The 21,239-nt window shown below is 44.4% G+C and overlaps 1 protein-coding gene across 2 annotated transcripts in view; it reads right to left on the bottom strand.

Annotated features, from left to right (window-relative positions):
• The window catches only part of ZDHHC9 (zDHHC palmitoyltransferase 9), a 32,311-nt gene that overhangs the window by 8,495 nt on the left and 2,577 nt on the right, over positions 1 to 21,239 (bottom strand). For both annotated transcript variants that reach the window (XM_087829285.1, XM_087829286.1), the window contains exons 3-6: positions 10,759 to 10,919; positions 5,300 to 5,458; positions 2,092 to 2,229; positions 1,152 to 1,198 (exon numbers count right to left, since the gene is read on the bottom strand). In XM_087829285.1, coding sequence (XP_087685411.1) covers positions 1,152 to 1,198; positions 2,092 to 2,229; positions 5,300 to 5,458; positions 10,759 to 10,919 — 505 coding nt within the window. The remainder of the gene's footprint in view (positions 1 to 1,151; positions 1,199 to 2,091; positions 2,230 to 5,299; positions 5,459 to 10,758; positions 10,920 to 21,239) is intronic.

Raw genomic sequence — 21,239 nt, 5'->3', positions numbered from 1 at the left:
TCGTGGCACCAGGCATGCCATCGTCACGGCTCAGAACATACATCACAAATGGCCAAGTATCCACATATGACAGAGGCATTCTAAACTCGCTGGGCACATCCCTTATCGCAGGTAAAGGACTCCTGTCTATTCACTATGAATAACCTTCTAACATCTCTAGAGTATTTCAATGTTCCTCTTTGTTTTTTTTCATCATTAGCTTTTGGAAGGGGATGTTTAGGAGGGAGCCAAAGCTAAACAATGTTGGCCATCACTGCCAATGGAAAACCCATCAAAAAGTAAACTTTAGCCCGGCCGGCGTGGCTCAGAGGTTGAGCGTCAAACTAGGATCCAGGAGATCGAGGTTCGACTCCTGGTCAGGGCACGTGCTGGGGCTGCGGGCTCCATCCCCAGTCGGGGACATGCAGGAGGCAGCCGATCAATGACTCTCATCATTGATGTTTCTCTCTCTCTCCCTCTCCCCCTTCCTCTCTCGGAAATCAATAAAGACATATTTAAAAATAAATAAATAAACAAACAAATAAACTTTATAGCTTGGCCGGCATGGCAGGAGGTTATCGGTTTAATTCCTGGTCAGGGCACGTACCCAGGTTGTGGGCTCAGTTCTCAGTAGGGGGCATGCAGGAGGCAGCCCATCAATGATTCTCTCATCAGTGATGTTTCTACCTCTCTCTCCCTCTCCCTTCTTCTCTCTGAATCAATAAAAAAAATCAATCAATAAATCAACTTTATAAATGAAAAATTTATGTGAAAAACAGGATGTGATTTAGGGAAATCCCATCTGAATCTCCTTTTCAGAAATGCAACTGCCGAGCAAAATAAGCCTTAGCTGTGACAGGAAGGTGGCCTTCCAGCAAGTGACACAAGAGGAATACTGAAGCAAAGACAGCCCATCAGAGGAGGCAGGGCTGAGCGTGGGATCAGAAGGAATTGAAAGGGAGGCAGTAGAGAAGGGGGTAAAGGAAAGGGTACTCTTTAAGTCCTGGTCACCTTCCGTTTTGGTTACTACTACTAAGACTACATATTTACTTTAGAATTTGGCAATCTTGATGTCTGAAAAATGAGAGGATGGGAGAGCTACAGAGAGAAAGCATGCCGGAAATATAAGTTAAGAGGGATTCACAGGGACATACTGCCAGGGCAGGATATGTTCCAGGAGTTTCTTTCAGCGTCTCCAGGAAGCCAATTTTCAAGGATTCTATGAAATTGAGAGGAGCAGTAGAGAAAAAAATTAGTGACATTAATTAAAAAATGCACTTATCCTAGTACTTACTCACATCCTTTCATCCCTATCCCTTGTTACAAGCTGGCAAGAGATAAGCCCTCATTCAGACAAGGGACTTGCACCCCTAAGCAGGTAGTCTCCTGACCAAAGGGTTCACATCTCCATTGCAGGACTCGGCACTGGTCTAGAGAGTCAGGCAGAAGCCAAGCATCTGGATCCTCTCCCTTTTCTCTAACCCCCAACTATGAGCATGGAGGGGGATATTCATTCATAGATAAAATAAATCGGAAACATCAAAAAGCCCCTCTCTCCTCACCAATCTGTGTCCTCCCTTGTTCAAAATCCAGCTGAGAAGTCATCTCTTCCCAGTAAGTTGTCTTGATCAAGACCACTCCTTTAATTTCACATTCCACCTGCCCGTATTTATCTGCTGATGTATGTGTGTGTGTGTGTGTGCACATGTGGGTGTATATTTTCTATCTCCCAAAGGAAACCATTGGCATTTCTCTGGTATAACCCCTTCTACCACCTGGCACAGGGCAGGTCTTATTAGGCAGAAGAAGAGAGGATACAGACAGCCAAAATACATCCCCGACCTTTCGGATCACCTCAGAAATGCCCAGGACTCTAGGTATAGACCAGTTATTATGGCCCAGCCCCGAGCAGAGAGCCACTGAGAAGGCAACTCCCTCGGTAAATACTGATTGATGCGAGCTGAGGGCAGAGAGCAGCGCTCATTTCTAACCGGTCCTAAGGCGCCTTCGCAATGGTCAAGTCCCACCGGGAACCCCAGCCCTCCCCTAAGCCGTCCCCAAGTCTTCTCCCATGCCACCCCCACTCCACCAGGCACTGCCCTACATACTCACTGAGGGCCACGTAGACGATGTTGAAGGCGAAGACGTAGATGGTGAGGAGGGAGAGCGAAAGGATGAAGAGGTAGAAGTAGCGGTAGTTCCTCTTTCCAACACAGTTCCCCACCCAGGGGCAGTGGTGGTCGAAGCGCTCTGCGGGGAAGAGAGAGAACCTGGTGCCAAAGCCTCCAAAACGCAGTGCAACCCCGCCATCCACATCTCAACAACTAATTCAAAGACGCCGGGATCACTGCCTGTTTCAATGGTAAAAAACTGCTTTCCATTTTTCACTTCTTCACACTGTTTCCATAGCTAGCTCATTTGATCCCCACAATCACCCTGGAAGTTGAGCAACAGAAGATATGCTTTTCCCCATTTTACCGATGACGAAACTAAGGAATTGAGGGGCTGAATGATCTGTCTCACTGCCAGTTAACAGCAGAGACTTTGCTTTTCCAAAGAAAAATATTAGTAGGTGGGCCTACTAAGTTCAGGAAGAATAAATAGGTGAAAATAGCCAAACAAATTTTGAAAAATGACTAGTGTGGGTTTTCTTAACTGCCAGTTAGTAAAAGACTATAAAACTACAATACTTAAAATGGTATGGCATAGCTTAAAATGGAAGGTGCCCAGAAACACTCTAGAATATATAAGAATTTACTAATAAAGGTAGCATTACAAAATCAGTGGTGAAAAGAAGTACTTTTCCATAAACAACTCCGAGATAACTGGCTATTTGGTGGAAAATAAAGTTAAATGTTTTCCCTCACACTACTTATCAAAATTAATTCCAGATGAATTAAAGAGTTAAATGTAAAAACAAAATGAAACCATAAGATAACCATAAAGAATAGATGAACATTTGTCCTGTATATGGATGACTTTCTAAACATAGAAGTAATGGGGGGAAAACACAGATGACAAAGAAAAATAGATTTAACTCCTTAAACTTTAAAAAACATTTTATATATGTAAAAAATACTATAAAGAAAGTTAAAGAGGAAAAACCCCCAACAAGAATGTATGTAAATTTTGTATCTTAATATATAAAAAATCCTTACAAATCAATAACAAAATGCAAATGCTCTTTCAAGAAAATAGTCAAAAGGCAAAAACAGTTAATAAATACCATATACATATATGTTTAAATGTTTTCAGAGTTAACAATAATTCAGTACATTACTAGTATAACAATGAGGTACTTTTTGCCTATCAAAATAAGAACATAAAAATATCCAGTGCTAGTGAGAATAGGGTAAAATGGACACTCTAATATATTGTTTGTGGGAGCATAAATTTCAAGAACCTTTCTGGAAAGCAATTTAGCAGTATGTATCAAGAGCCTTAATAATGCTCACACCCCTTTAGCACAATAAGTCCATTTTCAGTAATTTCTCATAAGGAAATAAAGATATGCACAGAAACTTATGTTCAAAAATGTCTTAATAAATTTTTATTGTGGTAAAATATATATAACATACAATTTGCCATTTTAATCATTTTAAGTGTACAATTAAGTGGCATTAATTACATTCACAATGTGCAACCATCACCACTACCTAGTTGTGAAAATTTTCATCACCCCCAAAAAGAAACTCTGTACTCATAAACAGTAATTTTCCATTTTCTTCTTCCTCCAACCCCTGGTAATCTCTTATTATCTTTATGAATTTTCCTACTTTAGATATTTCATATAAGTAGAATTGCACAATATGTGGCATTATATATATATATATATATATATATATCTTTATTGATTTCAGAGAGAGAAAGGGAGAGGGAGAGAGAAACATCAATGATGAGAGAGTCATTGATCGGCTGCCTCCTGCATGCTCCCGACTGGGGATCGAGCCTGCAACCCGGGCATGTGCCCTAACAGGGAATCGAACCCCACTCTCCTGGATCACAGGTCAATGCTCAACTGCTGAGCCATGCCAGCTGGGCAGTGTTTCTTTTTGTAAAAATCAAGTTGTATGAGTTCTTTATATTTAAGAATATCAATAAGGAGAGGGAATTCTTTATGAAAACCTTCACATCAACCCTTCTTGAGACATCACTTCCTGGCTCATTTAAAATGGGTTTCAAATTATAAAAATCTTATCTACATATAGCTTTTTACCGTATAAAGTAAGATACATCTTTTCAAATTTTGTCTAAAGAACTGGCTATTAAGAGGAAAGCAATGTACTCAATCCTATTCCAGGGCATACATAAAGAAGGCTGCAAGTATGCCTAGTGATAATATAAGGAGCTGTACATACATTCCTATTGATGGACATATTTACTGACTTTCTGATCTTTCCCAAGGCTCAGTGCACAGTAGGCAGTGATTACAGCTAAGCCACATACATGCGGCTAAAAGCAGGTATGTTACACACACACACACGCACCCGCCACCCTTGCAGCAGTAGCCGAGAAAGAAGAAATGAGAGCTTGGGAATCATACCTGTTCCAGCTTCATCTCTTACCAATTATATGAACCCACACAAAGGTGCTTCACTTATTTCCTCATCTGTAAAATGGGGATGAAACCTATCCCATGGGGTTCTTACAAGTCTTAAATGAGAGAGGGGGAAAGCACTTCACACAGTGCCTAGTATGTAGTAGGAACTCAATAAACGCTGGCAGCTTTCTTCTTGGGAGCTACTTCTTAGAAAGCCCTTCCCTCCCCGATGCTGCCCTCCAGTGGACTAGGGTTCTCCTCCCCCTATGCAAGGTGGGTTCCACTTAAAACAGATCCAGTAGAGGAAAATCTAGATTTGAAAAACAGGTCATTTATTTCCCCACTTACCAAAAAGGTGGGGTATTTTTTTTTTTAATTTTAGACTGGAAGATATTTCAATTCCAATTTGACTTACAGAAGTACAGTTGAGCCCGGCCAGGCGTGGCTCAGTGGTTGAGCATGGACCTAGGATCCAGGAGTTTGGGGTTCGATTCCCGGTCAGGGCACATGCCCGGGTTGCGGGCTAGGCAGCCGATCCATGACTCTCTCATCATTGATGTTTCTATCTCTCTCTCTCCCCCTCCTTTCCTCTCTCTGAAATCAATAAAGATATGTTTTTTTTAAAAAAAGTACAGTTGATTCACAGTTGTTCAGAAACTTGTTTCCTATCTAATTCTATCTTCCTTATTCACCTCTACTAATTTTTCCAAGAAAAAATTACCCTGACCCTCTTCTTCAACTCGGCCTTCCCCCCAGGCAATGCTCTAGTGTTTTACTCACCCACACAGTTGTCACAGATGCTGCAATGGGAGGCCCGGGGAGGCCGGAAGATCTTGCACGTATAACAGTATTTCAGCTTTACAATCTGGTTGTTTATCTGGAAATTCTTGATACGAGGGGGCGGTCGCTGGCCCTGGGGCACTGCACCATTGGTAGCTTCTGTAGATCAGTAAAGACAGTTGACATCACTGCTAGCCATCATTTGAACCCAAAGGTCTCACCATTTTTCCAAAAACAATGGGAGTAATCCAAGATTCCTTAGGCCCACTGTCTTCTCCAGACCAGCACTTCCCAACTAGACTCTCAACATCAGAGTGTCCCCTTCAAATTCCATTGCATGCCATGCAATTCTTTTGTGTGCATATGAAAAAGTGTTTCTTCAAGTTTTTGGCTGATTACAAATAAAAACACTCATAGAAGAAGAAATAAAATGCCTAAAAAACATAAAATGAAAACATCCACTTCACTTATAATCAAAGAAATAAAAATTAACACAAAGATACCATTTCTATGTACTGTATTAATAAATATTAAAAAGAATGAAAATACCTAGTGCTGGCAAGGATGGGAGAAGGTATTTTTATACATTACCAGTAAGCAATGTGGCAGTAGCTACCATAATTTTAAATGTGTTTATTTTTTGACCCAGAAACCTTACTTCTAGGAAGTTATCAAAATTACAGAGATGTACAAAAGATGCTGACATAAGGATATTTGTCAAAGAGTTCCTTTTAATAGTGAAAATCTGAAAATAACCAATGTCACAACAGGAGGTTGGTTAAGTAAATTTTGATACATGCATAGGATGGAATATTGTGCAGCCATTTAAAATGGTGTAGACAAGCCCAGCTGCCGTGGCTCAGTGGTTGAGCATCAACCTATGAACCAGGAGGTCACGGTTCGATTCCCAGTCAGGGAACATGCCCAGGTTGTGGTCTCATCATTGATGTCTCTCTCTCTCTCTCTCTCTCTCTCTCTCCCTCTCCCTCTCCCTCTCCCTTCCTCTCTCTCTGAAATCAATAAAAATACAGTTTAAATAAATAAATAAAATGGTGTTGACAAACAAATGACGACAAGAAAATATTCACAATATGTTGCAAAATGAAAAAGTATAAAGGATATTATCTTGCAAAAATAAAATATATGCATGAAAAAAGGCTGTTAATACTTAGAAACAGAAGAACAATTACTTTAAAATAACAGTGATACATGTTTATTGCAAAAATTTTGGAAAAACCAGAAAATATAAATAAGAAAAAATAAAGAGTGCCCTCGGCCGTCCCGGATCTGTCTCTTGCTTCAACAGTGTTTAGACGGAACAGACCCAGAGACGCCGCTTCTTCCAGCCTCCGACCGCCTTCCAACGTCTTCTTCAGTCACCACCTTTGGAACCACCTCAGTGGTCCTCAGGCTCCGAGACCAGCCAACACCGTTTTTCAACCTTAACTCCTTATTGTTGGGCAACCGTGAGCTCCCAAATTCGTCAGAATTACGCCACTGAGGTGGAGGCTGCCGCCAACCGCCTGGCCAACCTGCATCTGCGGGCCTCCTACACCTACCTCTCTCTGGGCTTCTATTTCGACCGCGACAATGTGGCTCTGGGGGGCTCGGGCCACTTCTTCCCCAAGTTGGCGGAGAAGCGCGAGGGCGCTGAGCATCTCTTAAGGATGCAAAACCAACGCGGTGGCCGCATCATCTTCCAGGACCTGATGAAGCCTTCCCAAGATGAGAGGGCAAAGCCCAGGATGCCATGGAAGCCGCCACGGCCTTGGAGAGGAACCTGACCCCGGCCCTTGTGGACCTGCAGGCCCTGGGTTCTACCCGTGCAGACACTCAGCTCTGTGATTCCTGCAGAACCGCTTCCTGGAGGAGGTGAAGCTCGTCAAGAAGATGGGCAACCACCTAACTCGCCTCCGCAGCTGGTGCGCCCCAGGCTGGGCTGGGCGAATATCTCTTCGAAAGGCTCCCCCTCAAGCACGACTAGGAGCATTGGAGCCCAGAGGCCTCTGAGGGGCCCCTCTGCAATCCCCTGGTGTCTGGCTTTTACCTGAGCCTCTCCCCCAAACCCCTACCCGTTTCTTTTAACCACCCTGGAGCCCTCTCCCATGCATTGGGCCAAATGGAAACAATAAAGCTTTTTGCAGCAAAAAAAGAAAAAGAAAAATCACTGACAGTCTCTCAGCTCAAGGATATTTGTGCATTTTGGTTTATTTCCTTTTACCTTCTCTTAACAGATAAACATGATTTTTTAAAATTTGAGATCATGTTATAAATGCAATGTTGGACCCTGTATTTTTCACTTTAAGATTATACAATAAACATTTCTTTCTATGATTGTTAATTTTTTTTCTGAAAACATCATGATGGATAATACAATATTCCACCATATGCATATGCTTATTTATTTACTCCTTCTATATTGTTGGGCATTTAAGTTGCCTCTGGTTTTCCACTATTTAAAATAAATATCCTGCATGCAAAAACTTAACAATATTACAAATACAGCTAAATCCCCTTGATCACCACCCCAATCCCAATCCCCTCCTCCCTTCCTCAAGAATATATTCATGTGTTAAAATTAATTTCTAGCCCTAGCCAGTTTGGCTTAGTAGTTAGAGCATCAGCCCTTGGACTGAAGGGTCTCGGGTTCAATTCTGGTCGAGGGCATGTATCTCAGTTGCAAGGCCCGATCCCCGGCCCAGGGAGGCAACCAATCAATGTGTCTCTCTCGCATCAATGTTTCTCTTTCTCTCTCCCTCCCCTTCCACTCTCTCTGAAATGCAATGGAAAAATATCCTCAGGTGAGGATTTTTTTAAAAATTTCTAAAACATAAAAAAGAAAAGCATGTTGAATCTGAGCAGTAATATATGAAGTTGCCAGCATTAAAATAGCTAGGCCCATATTAAAAAGAAAAAAGGAAAAGAAAAAGCGATTCACTAAAAATCCTTCTACGGTAATTTGTGTAAATCTGTATCTATTTCCTTTAGCTAAACCCTGAGAGAAGTGGAATTACTGGGACAAAGGGTACGAACCCTTAAAGCCCATATTACTCTTGCCAAAGTGCTCCCCAAATTGATAGGTTTGCACGCCCGCCCATCTGCAGCACACGAGAGCGCTTGCCTTGTTGCACCCTCGCTATGTAGGATAATTCTAAAAACAGAATATTTTTTCAATTCATTTGGATTTTAAAAATATCTGCCATATGGAACTTTTCTCTCCTTTTTTGCGGAGCGGGGTGGATGCTGTGAAATCAAACAATAACAGTGTTTCACAGTCTTAAAAGGATGGGGATCGGATGGCTGTTCCTTAGCGGAGATGAGTACCAGCCACCTTAATGTCCCTTTGCAGGGGCTTTACATGGAGGCACCTGGAAGACAGAGTTCCCGGTTCACTCTCCCTGTGAAGCGCTATGACGCAAGGGAATCGCCGGCCTTCGTGCCTCTGCTCCCCCCACCCGCAGCATACCCAGCACAGAAAGTCCTCACTTAGCATCTTCCGCAGGTTCTGGGGCTTGAAGCGAAACAACATATAATGAAACCAATTGTACCATAGGCTAATTAATACAAGCAAGAGTTAAGTTCCCCCGGCATCTCATCCATGCTATAATGAAACTATGTTGAATAAACCGATGTTTTTCGAGGCCCTGCTGTACAGGCCTGAACGCTGAATGTAAGTTGACAAAAACACACACAACCTGCTGGCATAAAAATAAACACCCGTATGCGTAAGAACTCAAGAACGCACTCTTCTATGGAGAGAATCATGCCAAATGCAGAAGTCACAAACGTGACCCCTCAAGCCTGGACCCCAGGCCCAGTGATCTGGCAAAACAGAGATAACCTTGCTAAGGAACCTGCTGGAGCATGCAGGAGACAAGTCACGGCAGTGCCCACACGTGAATGGAAAGTGAATGACAAAAGAATAACCCAGGTGGAGAAAAGACACAACCCTCCCTGCTGTCTTGCTCCTAACTGGGTCTCCACCAACTCCAGCTGTGCCAACACGCCTCACCTCTGCTTTCTTCCCACTATTCCCATCCTCACCCCACCCCTAAGGAGTTCGAGCTCAGATGTGCACAAACCTATGTACCCACAGCTCAACTAAAACACGAAAGTTTTCAAAAAGAAATTCACTCAGAAGCTAGAGGGAAACACGGCTAAAATAAAGAAATACAAAAGTTTGGAGGCTTTCAAAGCACTCTAAAGGAGTATCAAATCAGCGTGCCGTCCACCTTAAACTTACACGATGTTATATGTCAATTATATCTCAACAGAGCTGGAGGGAAAGAAAAGAAATCAAGTGGACATGGGAGAACAAATTTCACTGAAAATAGCACGCATGTAAACATTAGGAATAAACTCAATATGGGAAGTACAGAAACTACATAAAGAAAACCATAAAAAATTAATTATTGGGAGTAAAATTCAATCTGAAAATATAAAAAGACATGCTATTTTTTTGGATAGGCAGGTAATATTATAATAATGTAAATTCTCTCAAAAATAACACATAAATGTAATGTAAAACCTACTCGAACCCCCATAGGTTCGTGTTTTTAATTAAATAAAATATTAAAATGAGAAAACACACACACACCCTAAAAGAACTAAAGGCTAACCACAGTCGTGCTAAAACTGGTGTAGCTTTTAGTCTTGTAAGTCCTGGGTCCTTTTCTTCTACTCTGTCGGGCTCAGATGCTGACTCAGGCTACTCGGGTACTGGACTTGAGAACAATTCAGGCAGGCACTGCTGTTGGGTCTGGTGGGCTCCTAGGCCCTGTTAGTACTGGCATCACAGCCTTCTCTCCCAGCGTGAGCTCCCAGGATATCCCCTCCCCTAGTCCTGGGATGTTCTGCTTCAATTCAGGGAGCCAGTCCTACCTGAGCTGCAGACTGCTCTATAATGAACCTGTAACTACTTCCTTACCATACCTAGACTTCTCAATGGTTCCTGGCACCACAGCTGTTCCCTCTCACCTTGTGTGTTCTCCTAAAGCAGGAATTCTTGGTCATGGGCTCATGAATGTGCTTCAAAAGTTCTATGAGTCCCTGAAATTACATGCAAAATTGTATGCATGTGCATGCATGTAAGAATATTTTTATGAAGGGAAGGTTTATAGCTTTCATGAAAAAAATCAAATGAGTTGATGACTCCCAAAGAGTAAACAAAAGACAAAAATCAAAACTAAAACCCATCCTCTTGGGAACAGTATAGAAGACCTTGGTAACAAATCCCTCCTGAAATGTAGCCCAACAGGGGAAACAAGGAAGTATATGACTTTCAAACCTTGCAGCACCTACCTTAGCAAATTCACAGAATGGGCATGATCTCAGATTCAGGATCTCAGAGGGAAAAGCCTAGAAGTGATTGTTCATCTGCGACCACTCTATGATTCCATTCCCTTACTAATTAGAGCCACCCACTGCATAGCGTGTTGCCAGCTGGTTAGAAAACCCACCTATCTCCATTTCTATGAAAGCTGCTTCATCTGGCAGGGCTCGAGGGATCACTCCAGGGTCACTGAAGCTGGTCCTCAACAGTGTAGCCATGGAGAAAAGGAAGAGCATGGCAGCAAACACAGGGATGGCAGGAGACAGCTGGACAGCCAAGTAACGGCATCTGGAGAAAGCAAGCAATTGAACATTTAGTTACACCTACCCTATATTGACCACGAATTGTTACCAGCATGTCAATCTGATCACGACAAAACAAGCAGTACCTGGAGGGCAGGGCCCATGCCTTTTTTTTTTTTTTTTTTAAATCCTCACCTGAGGATATTTTTTTCTTTGCTTTTCAGAGAGAGTGGGGCGGGGAGAGAGAAACATCAATGTGATAGAGACACATCGATTGGTTGCCTCCCACACGTGCCCCAACTGAGGCCAGGAATCGCATGGAGCTGGCAACCAAGATACATGCCCTTGGCCAGAATCGAACCTGGGACCCTTCAATTCACGGGCCGATGCTCTAACCACTGAACTGAATCAGCCAGGGCAGGGTCCATGCTTTTTACTTAACTCAAATCACCCCAAACTCCTAACATATGGTTCCCTACATAGCGGGAGCTCAACAAATATTTAATTGATTGAGGCCACCTATAACATACAGAAGACAGCCTCAAGGGACATCCCTTACCCCCAAAGCCCAGTCCCTCCTATCAGCCTACTGGAAGTCGCATTTCCTCTGTGCCTCAGGAAAGGCTCGCAACTGTTAAGGTCAGGGAAGCAACTGAGCCTGGACTTGCAAGCATCGCAGGTTGCTCTCACCCTGGGAATGTCTTGAGCTTTTCATACCCACCCATCTGGCATTGGGCCTGAGCTCCAGGAGGAGGAAGGAAATATGAGGACTAGTCATGAAGCAAGGCCCCAGTGTCAGACACAGAGTATGTTCAGCATAAAAAGCTTCAGGGCTGCTGGCTGACTTTGCAACATCCATTCCTCTTCTCTCCTCAATTAGCTCGGCTAGTAGGTAACGAGTGACCATAAGGAAATAAAATTGTTTCCCCTGAGCACCCCTTCCCAGCATCCTGTTTGCTCCCCTCTTTCTTCATAATCCCCCTAGAAGGCCATACCTCTTCCTCTCTGGATAGCCCAGCCCTACTCATCTGTCAGGTCCCAGAGACACCAATGCCATCATTGTCATCAAAACCATAATTTACTAAGCACTCACCCTATGCCAGGCGCTGCACGAAGCTCTTTATATGCATGATCTCACCCAATTCTCACACTAAATCTGTGAGGTTGAGTCCACTGTACCCATCTGACAGATAAAGAATCTGGGATTTAGAGAGGTCTTGCCTCCTCCGAAAGGCTTCTCCTAAGCCGCAATAATCTCTCCCTTCTCTATCCACGTCATCCTCACTGCCAGAGACTCCTGTTGTTTCCTGTTTTTTACTATGTTGACCTCATCTGCCCCAACTGGACTTCCTAAGAGCCAGAACCTTGTCTTTTTGGAGTAGGAATGCCTGGGTTTGAATTCTGGCTCTACCAGCTCCTAGTTGGGTTACTTGGTTAACTTCAGTCTCCTTATCTGTGAAGTGAGGATAATAATAGTATTCATGGGGTCTCTGGGTGGATCAGATGCATGAATATGAATAAAGTGCTGCCCGGCTGGGCGTGGCTCAGAAGTTGAGCATCAACCTAGGATCCAGGAGATGGAAGTTCGATTCCTGGTCAGGGCACATGCCCGGGTTGTGGGCTCGATCCCCAGTCGGGGACGTGCAGGAGGCAGCCGATCAATGGCTCTCTCTCATCATTGATGTTTCTGTCTCTCTCTCTCTGAAATCAATAAAGATATATTTTTTAAAAAACTAAATAAAAAAAAGAGGAAAAAAGTGCTGAGAACTGCACTTGGCACACAGTAGATGCTAAGTAAATGTCAGCTATTAACATTATCATCGTGGTTCTGCATCTCTCAGAGCCAAACGCAAGTATGGGAATAAAGAAGCTATCAGCAAATACTTGTTGCGTCAAACTGAATTTCAAATCAAATAAATGGGAATATGCGGTGAGAGTTATCACTGACCTATTTCTATTCTCCTCCTGGCACATGTTCTCCTCCAACACGGAGATCTTCTCTTGGAGGCAGACTGTAAGTGGGTAAGCAAGGGCCAGAGGGAGAGTGGAGAAAGCAAGCTAAGGACAAAGGCTTACTTCATTGGCATGGGGATCAGGCAAGCTGCTGGCCACTCCGAGCAAGCGTTTAACCCCGGGTTGGACACTCGCTGCACTTTGGGAACAGTCGCCATGAGATCCTCTCCTCCCTGCCACACGCACGGCTCCATATGGGGTGCAGACCGCCTGTAATATTAGGCTGAGCCATTTGTCATGAGGGTGAGCATATGTAGGGAACTTGCCAAGTCACTTTTGTGGCTTTGTTTGTTTGTTTGCTCGCCTGCTTATTTGTTTTTAACAAAATCCTTGGCCGTAGCTCGCTTTTGTTTGATTTACTTCCCTCTAAACGCCAAAGGTGGAGGGAAATATTTAGAGAACTGAAGGATCTGGCTGAGTTCAGGGTAATTAAGGTCCTTGAGTACCACGAGCTTGTGGAATACCCTCTTTTCCGTTGTTCCCCCTCACTGGTACAGGTAATCAAGAAGTAAATTCAGAAATGAAAGTCACCTCGGCTGACCAGGGACCCAGAGGCCACAGGTGAAGCACAAGGCTCAGCTTCATGAACGAGCTGAGTGAAATCCCCGCACTAACAGAAATCAGCCATCTTCCGAAGATCATTATTGAAAACAAAGGAGTAATGCCTCCAGGACTCACACTGCCCTGGTGTACAGTCTCCAATCGAAAGCCTTAGAAAAATCAGAGCCATCTGATTGGACACCACAGGGAGTGTAAATTGCTTTATTACATGGAAAAGATAGAGAGTAGAACACACACACACACATACACAGATACACACATGCACACACACACACACACACACACACAAATTAATATTGCCCCTATGCACACAAGGACTCGCCCAAGCTTAACTAAGTCAGACAAAGAACAACTTAGATTTGAATTACGCTACGCCATCACGGATAAAGGTCTCTGTAATCTCCACACAGACTATCTTCTGCACCTGCTAAAACAATCCACTCTGTATGTCAACAAGTCCACAACAGGCCCATTGTATTGTCCTCCAGGGATGAGGCTACTGGCAGCCAGTTGTCGCTAGTGAGTGGGTGTGGCTGGGAAGGCAGATGTGGGACCAGCAGGCCTTTCTACTCCGAGTAAGAGGAAACTTAGAGAGCCAGCAGCTAAGACTGTTGTGAACTACAACCCATCGTGCCTGTCTTTAATAGTTATGATCAGAAATATTCCCCTAGGTTAGTCCCACCACTGCAGTAAGGTAGAGATCCATCTCTGACAGGAATAAACTATGTGAAGATTTCATGGTAATTCCCAATACCGATCCCAAAAGTCAGAAGTATCCTCAATCACTAATTTGTCCTACTGAAAGACTGGGTATGTCATTCACAAATATAAGCTAACTGTTCTTGGAATAATGATATCCATACACTTCTGGAAACAGAACTCTCCTTTGTCTTCAAAGCACCAAAAGACCTTTCCCTCTCCAGGGAGTTAGAAATTGCTTTTCTCCCTTATAAATTTCATATCTTCAACCCTGTCCCCACTAAGTCTTCATTTCTGCCACCTGAAGGGGCATCGTCATTTTAAGCCCTCAGGCTTCCATAGCTGGGCTAGATGACTGGACTCCCACATGTCCCACAGCCCACATGGTGGTACTGACCAGCAGTAACCAGCAGTGCCAGGCTGAGCTGGTGTGCCATGTACCATCCCCCATTCCTAGCATGCTAGTTCATTGGAGGGCCAATGATAATGACGTAGACTTCAATTCACATGAGAAAACTCAAAAGCGGTTCATGAGTGGAGCTGGCAAAAACCCAGAGTCGATGGCAGGGCTCTGCCGCACACTGATTATCTATACAATACCCTGCTTCTAAGTCTGCCCAATAGCTTTCTTGCTATGTTTTCTGTTGTTGCTCTTTAATCAGTACACTCAATCAACCAACAAGTATTTATGGGTCTAGCAAATGAAGAACAAGAGAAACAGGAGTTAATTTTGTTGGGGAAACCATAACTGACATATGGAACAGCAAAAGAATGAGATAAGGCCAATAATGACGTGTTAAGGGTGGCTGCTTGAAACTGCTCCCATAGCAGCTGTTAAGGGTGGCTTTAAGGAAGGGCTGTGCTTGGATCAGCAGGAAGCACTCGAGGATTAGAGAGCCCTACAATGGTCCTTAGTCCCACCTAATAGAAACAAGCCTTTGCCCTAGCCGGTTTGGCTCAGTGCTTAGAGTACTGGCCTGTGGACTGAAGGGTCTCGGGTTCAATTCGGGTCAAGGGCACATACCTCGGTTGCAGGCTCATCTGCGGCCCCAGTCGGGGGCATGTGCAGGAAGCAACCAATCAATGTTTCTCTCTCTCTCTCTCTCTCTCTCTCTCTCTCTCTCCCCCTCCCTCCCTCCCTTCCACTCTCTCTGAAAAAGCAATGGAAAAAATATCCTCTGGTGAGGATTAAAAAATAATAATAAAATAAGTAAATAAATAAAATCAGCCTCCAGATTTACTGCTACGTGACAGAGGAAAATGCATAACCCTGTTTTGCTCCAGTACCAATGGGGAAAATGAACCGAACAGAGACATTTTCAATCCTGAGGCAATGGGCCATCTCACTGAGGACCAAAGCCTCTATCCAAATCTGCTAAGTAGTTGCCCAATTTCAGTTACAACAAATCTCACATTTCAATTATAGCAAATGAAACAAATTTCAAATAGAACAAATGACAAACTTCAATTATAATAGACTCAGTGCTCAAGAACTTAGAACAATTCCCTGCCGCCTATTATATTAAGCTCCAAACTCCACAGGCGAGTATTCCGAGACCCTCCCATCCCCTGGCCTTATCTGGGCAGCATTATAAGGTGCTTGTCTTCTCATTGCTCCATTCCAGAAGCATCACCCCAATCACACTGAATTCACTAGCTTCTTGGTGCTACAAGAGGCATAAGGCAACTCCTTTGTTGTTCCCCCCTCCTTCTCCCCCCTTCCTCCTCCTTCTTTTTTTTGGGGAAAGATTTAGGAGGTCTCCTCTCTCCCTCAATAAACATCTCAACTGATGTCAGCATGCTGGGGGACATCCCTGTTCTTCGTGCTCACTTTCCCCAAAACAGAAAACCACTGTACTCAATTTAAGACTCATTCTGCCCTGGCCAATTAGCTCAGTCGGTAAGGAGCGTTGTCCCGATTACAGCACAGTTGCAGGTTCGATCCCTGGTCAGGGCACATACAAGAATCAACCAATGAATGCACAACTAAATGGAACAACAGATCGATGTTTCTCTCTCTGTAATCAATAAATTAAATTTTTTTAAAAAGACTCATTCTGAAAAGATGGGAGATGCATTCAATAAAGATGGCCAACGTGAGACTCATTACCACTAAAGGCAGAAGAGGCTGAAATACACAGATAAATTCTGAGTGACAGAATCTCAAAGAATTGTTAAAGGAAAGCACACTGCTCAGGGGCCATAACTCAGTCTTTCTCCAGGAACGTGCTTTATTAGGAAGTTGAACTTAGCTAGGTACTATAACAGAATGATATCACAGAGGCAACTACTGCCCAGCCAGTGTGGCTCAGTGGTTGAGCATCCACCCAGGAACCAAGAGGTCACCGGTTCAATTCCTGGTCAGGGCATGTGTCCGGGTTGCAGGCTCCTTCCCCAGAAGGGAGTGAGTGTGCAGGAGGCAGCTGATCAATGATGTTTTTCTCTCATCGATGTTTCTATTTCTCTATGCCTCTCCTTTCCTCTCTCCCTAAAAATCAATAAAAATATTTTTTTAAAAAAAGAGGCAACTACTCCTTTCTAAAACTCATTTGGTTGACCAAGTCACAGACAGAATCCTAAGCTAGATGAAGCACAAGACTGAAGCCCCACAGAACAGTTCTCTAGAGGATGCTCTCTTGGTTAGAGATCACGACAGTCACTCTTTCCTCTTCTGAATCTCACCTAAGGAACTTCAGGAGCCTGGACCTTGTACTTTCAGCACAGATATTTTGTCACGTCAGTTTGTCTTTGGTCTGTATAGCCCTGTGTCTCCTCAAACCTGGTAACTTTGTGTCGTCAGACTGCCTTTTCTCTTCCATCTGCCCTCAAGGACATAGTGTCCCTTTCACCGGGATCACCCACAGAGTAACGAGCCATGGATTTTGCTCTGAGCCACCCTCATCCTGGCAGCCGGGACTAGGAATGGCCACAGAGGTGATAATCCCTCATGACTCACAAAGCTTACTTTCTAGGTTCACCCTTAGAGATGGGCTTCCCTGCCCTTGTGAGGCTATCAGAATACCATGCCAGAATGCTGCCAGTATTCTGCAAAGATGCCTTCATTTTCTAGGAGCATGAGCTGGGGAGGCCCAAATAACATAGATGCCACTAGGCAACAAACGCTAGCTACCAAGAACTGAAAATATGCTGGTCTAGCATCCAGGCCTATGTACAGCTTTAGTAATCTGAATATCTTCAGGATTCCATAGTCCAAAGCTAATAATGACATAAAAGGTAATGTCATATAGAGGCACTGGCTGGCCAACCGATCTTGATGAAGAAACCTCACTTCCGTGGGCCTAGTTTCCTCACCTGCAAAAGAATGGGGATAGTCTCCAATGTCCCTTCCAGCTCTATTATTCTATGATTCTGTAAGTCAAGACTTACATTTCAATTGCATCCAGGACGTATTCATTCTGCAACTTTTATTGACCACCTACTCTATGTCAGGCCTGGTGAAGAACACTGTGAGGGCTATACAGACATAGGAAATAGTCCCTGACGTGGAAAGAGCACAAAGTGCAATGACCACAGAAATCAGAAATGTAAGAAATGTCATATGATTATGTGTTAAATGAGTGGTATGTACAATTAGTCCCATGAGTGCAGAAATTACTAGAGGGGTTTCATAAAGGAAGACTCAAGAAGGGACTTGAAAGAGAGGTAGAATTTGGAGAGGCTAAAAGTGGGACAGTTACTAAGCAGTGCTACGAAGTGTTTTTCAGTTCATCCAATTCAATGACTCCTCTGTACATCACAAGCACCCATAAGGGTCAGTCCAATGGGGTCGATAGTGTCTTGATAGGAGTCCTTCCACATACAGCAGAGTGAGGCATAAGCACTCATCATAGCAGCAAACTGCTTCTACTTCAGTGGTCAAGAGTCACACAATCATTCTTGTCACAAGAGAAGTCTGGGCACCCTGACCCCACTAGCGATCTGGTCACAGTTAAAAGCAGCAGCTAGGAAGCCAATTCCAGAAAAATAGTGCACTTCATCCTTTCCCCAAGCTTTATCCTGAAGTGGAGTTTGACTAAAGACCACAATCGCCTTTCAGTAGCTGGAAAGCTCACAGGTTGTCAGTGTCACTCTGCTCTAGTGTCCTGACATTCCCGGCCAAGCTCATCATACAAGCTGGACAGGGTCTGGGCAGAAAGGACTGAGAAGGGTCCGTGTGCGCAAGGTTGAAACTGGCAGACACACTCCCATTGCCTAGATATCTCACCCTAAAAATAAATTAGGAAATCCTTTTTTTAAGCACTGTACAATTTCACTGCTTGATATTCACATACATTTACCATAAATACAATTATACTTAAATATATAAACACTTAAATACAGCTACCTCCCTGTAATCTTCTAGCCTCTCCTTTTCTGTGTGTATATTTGACGCTTCCAGTCACAAGAGTTATACAGAATTTCAGGCTCTCAGAGTTGCAAGAGGCTTAGTGACAATCTAGCCCAATTTCCCATCCAGGGCAAAAATCCACTCTGACAGCAGCCCTGAGAGATGGCCGGCCGGCTTCTTTAGAAACGCTTGTAACAATACAGAGCTAACTAGCTCCTGGATGGACAACCTTTTTTCATTCTATGTATTCAACCTACTGTTTATCCACTAAAAATTACAGGTCCCTCCTTTGAGAAGTTGAAACGTGTAAAGGCAAAATCCAAAAATAAAAAGATTTCCACTGGCACCGCCTGCACCGCATGCTTCTCATCAAGGGGCACGCATATGCCTGACCAGATTTCTCAAGCCATCTGGCAGCCCCAGGGCTGTGCCATGGGCAGCTATAAATCAACCCGCACTTGTTCCTAAGCACCTGCTGCAAGCAAGACCCTGTTACTGAAATGCAGATCCAGATGTGCCTCAGGACCCGGACCCTCTTCCCCAAGGCAAAAATGCAGCAGCCAGAGGAAGTGGCGTCCACTCTCCTGGGCCATCTGAGGATGAAAATAAGCAGCCCTTTGTCACCCTCACCTAGCTGAAGACAGGGGAGTTAGATCAGCTGACTTTCTGAGGCCTCCCTAAGTTCTAATGCTAAGAAAGGAGCCCATATTCTGCCCCCTCAGACCCTACCCCCCACTGTGTGCTTGGTAGTAAATTACACACTCCAAAGAAAAAGGCTGACCAGTCCTAGCTGGTTTGGCTCAGTGGACTGAAGGGTTCCGGGTTCAATTCCAGTCAAGGGCACGTACCTCTGTTGCAGGTTCAATCCCCAGCCCCGGTCTGACGAGTGTGGGAGGCAACCGATCAGTTTGTCTCTCTCACATCAGTGTTTTTCTCTCTAAAAAAAAATCAATGCGGGGGGGGGGGACATCCTTGGGTGAAGATTTAGCAAAAAAGAAAAAGGCTGACCAGAAAGTGACTCCATCCTTCAAAGGCATGCTGCTTTCCTTTGTATAGCTTGTCATTAGTAAGGCACAGGGCAGTCGCCACCTAGAATGTCTGTGTGTCTGTATATCACACACACACATTCACAAACACAGACTCCACCGTTCTCAGTGAAAAACGTCTGTCACCAGGGCGCCCGCCCCTTCGGTCAGAGTCCTACTTCCCCATTCCATTCCTCAGCTAATATATTTACTTCCTTCTCCTCCCCCCTTCTCCATCCCCCAGCTCTACCCTCCAAAATATTTACTCTGTTGCACTGATAGCCGGAACTCCGGGCAGTTTACAAACAACCACACCCTTCATCACTGAGGGCAAAGTGTGAGAAATAACTGGGGGGGGGGGGTCACGTTGGCAGAAAACTCAACCTGCCTCTGTCCAACCGTAACTTGGCTCATTTATAAGCTCACCCCACAGGCAGTTTTCTTCAGAAGCCTTCGGGTCTAAGTGGTGCAGATCCAAACCTGACTCCGTCTGGCTCCCAGATTCCGAAAGGGCCAAACGCCAAGAGCTCCAAATTTTCATTTCCCCTGGTAGGTCAAACCACAGGTTTCCTGGGCCCAGAATTCCCAGCTCGCTCAGGGGCTGGAAACAAATCTCATTTCTGTTTTGAATGGTTTCAATCACACAAAAATTAACCCCAAGGCAAAGATGGGGGGTGGCGGGGGCAGAAAGAGCTAGTGATTTGGCAGCAGATGAAGCCAAAGACCGGGAAGAAGACAGAGAGCAGAGTTCAGCTCTGCACTTTGGAAAAGCAGCGAGGCAGGAACAGAGCAAAGCAAACTTGGAGAGATGGGTCGGGGGGGGGGGGGGGGCGGATTTTTTTGTCATTATGCGTGTGCCTGCCTGACTGCACATGCTCACTTGTACCACATACAAGTACACACACGCCATGAAACTCAGACTGGAAAGCAGCTAAGAAGCCATCCATGATCAAGCTGCCTGACTTTGCCCAATACTTCACCAAATCAACAGCAACAGCAAAAGTGCCTTTGACAAAGAGCTCTTCTGACCTTACTGTCCTATCCCTGTTATGAACTGGGTCCCCTTCCTCCCCCTGCTGTTCCTCGAGCCATCTGGCCAAGGAGCCCCCTCCTCCCTGCCATGGCCAGGGTGCAGCATGGGAGCTCCCGTTCCAGGTCAAGTCGGGTGCGGCTTGCAGTCTACACACCCCTCTTGGCTCCTCAAGGCCCTCCTCATAATAGCCCCAAGCCAATTAGCATTGCTCCCATCTCGAGTGCACAGCATTCTCAGAACAACCAGGAGTGATGTCACAGTACCCTAGAATGCAACTAGCCACCTCCCTGGCAGGTGCCCTACACAGACTTTGAACAGTGACTCTAGCACTGGCTATTACATCACACACAAAAATAATAATAATAACTCCAAAGCTGGTGTCAAGCACACACAAAATACAGAGTTGTTTATGTTGAGTGATTTTGACTGGGGAAAAAAAGGAGCAACTCACAGTTAATAAGCACATATGTGCCACACACGCAGCTAGTTTGCAGCACAGCTGAAGCTGGAGCCAATCTGCAGGATCCCAAGTCAGTTAGCTTTTCAATTTAACGGCTAGCTGAGAGCTAAGTCCTAAGTACATAGGCCTCAGAATAACAGAATAGGTGAGTATGGTGGGGTGGAGTTATGACCACAAGGGGTACCCCTGGGCTTGGGAGGGGTGGGGAAGAGGCAGTCTATCGCTAA

This window comes from Miniopterus natalensis, chromosome X (assembly GCF_054644295.1).
Source record: "Miniopterus natalensis isolate mMinNat1 chromosome X, mMinNat1.hap1, whole genome shotgun sequence".
Taxonomy (NCBI): Eukaryota; Metazoa; Chordata; class Mammalia; order Chiroptera; family Miniopteridae; genus Miniopterus; species Miniopterus natalensis.
The sequence above is the reverse complement of the archived record's forward strand: the minus strand, read 5'-3'. Positions and strand labels throughout refer to the sequence as shown.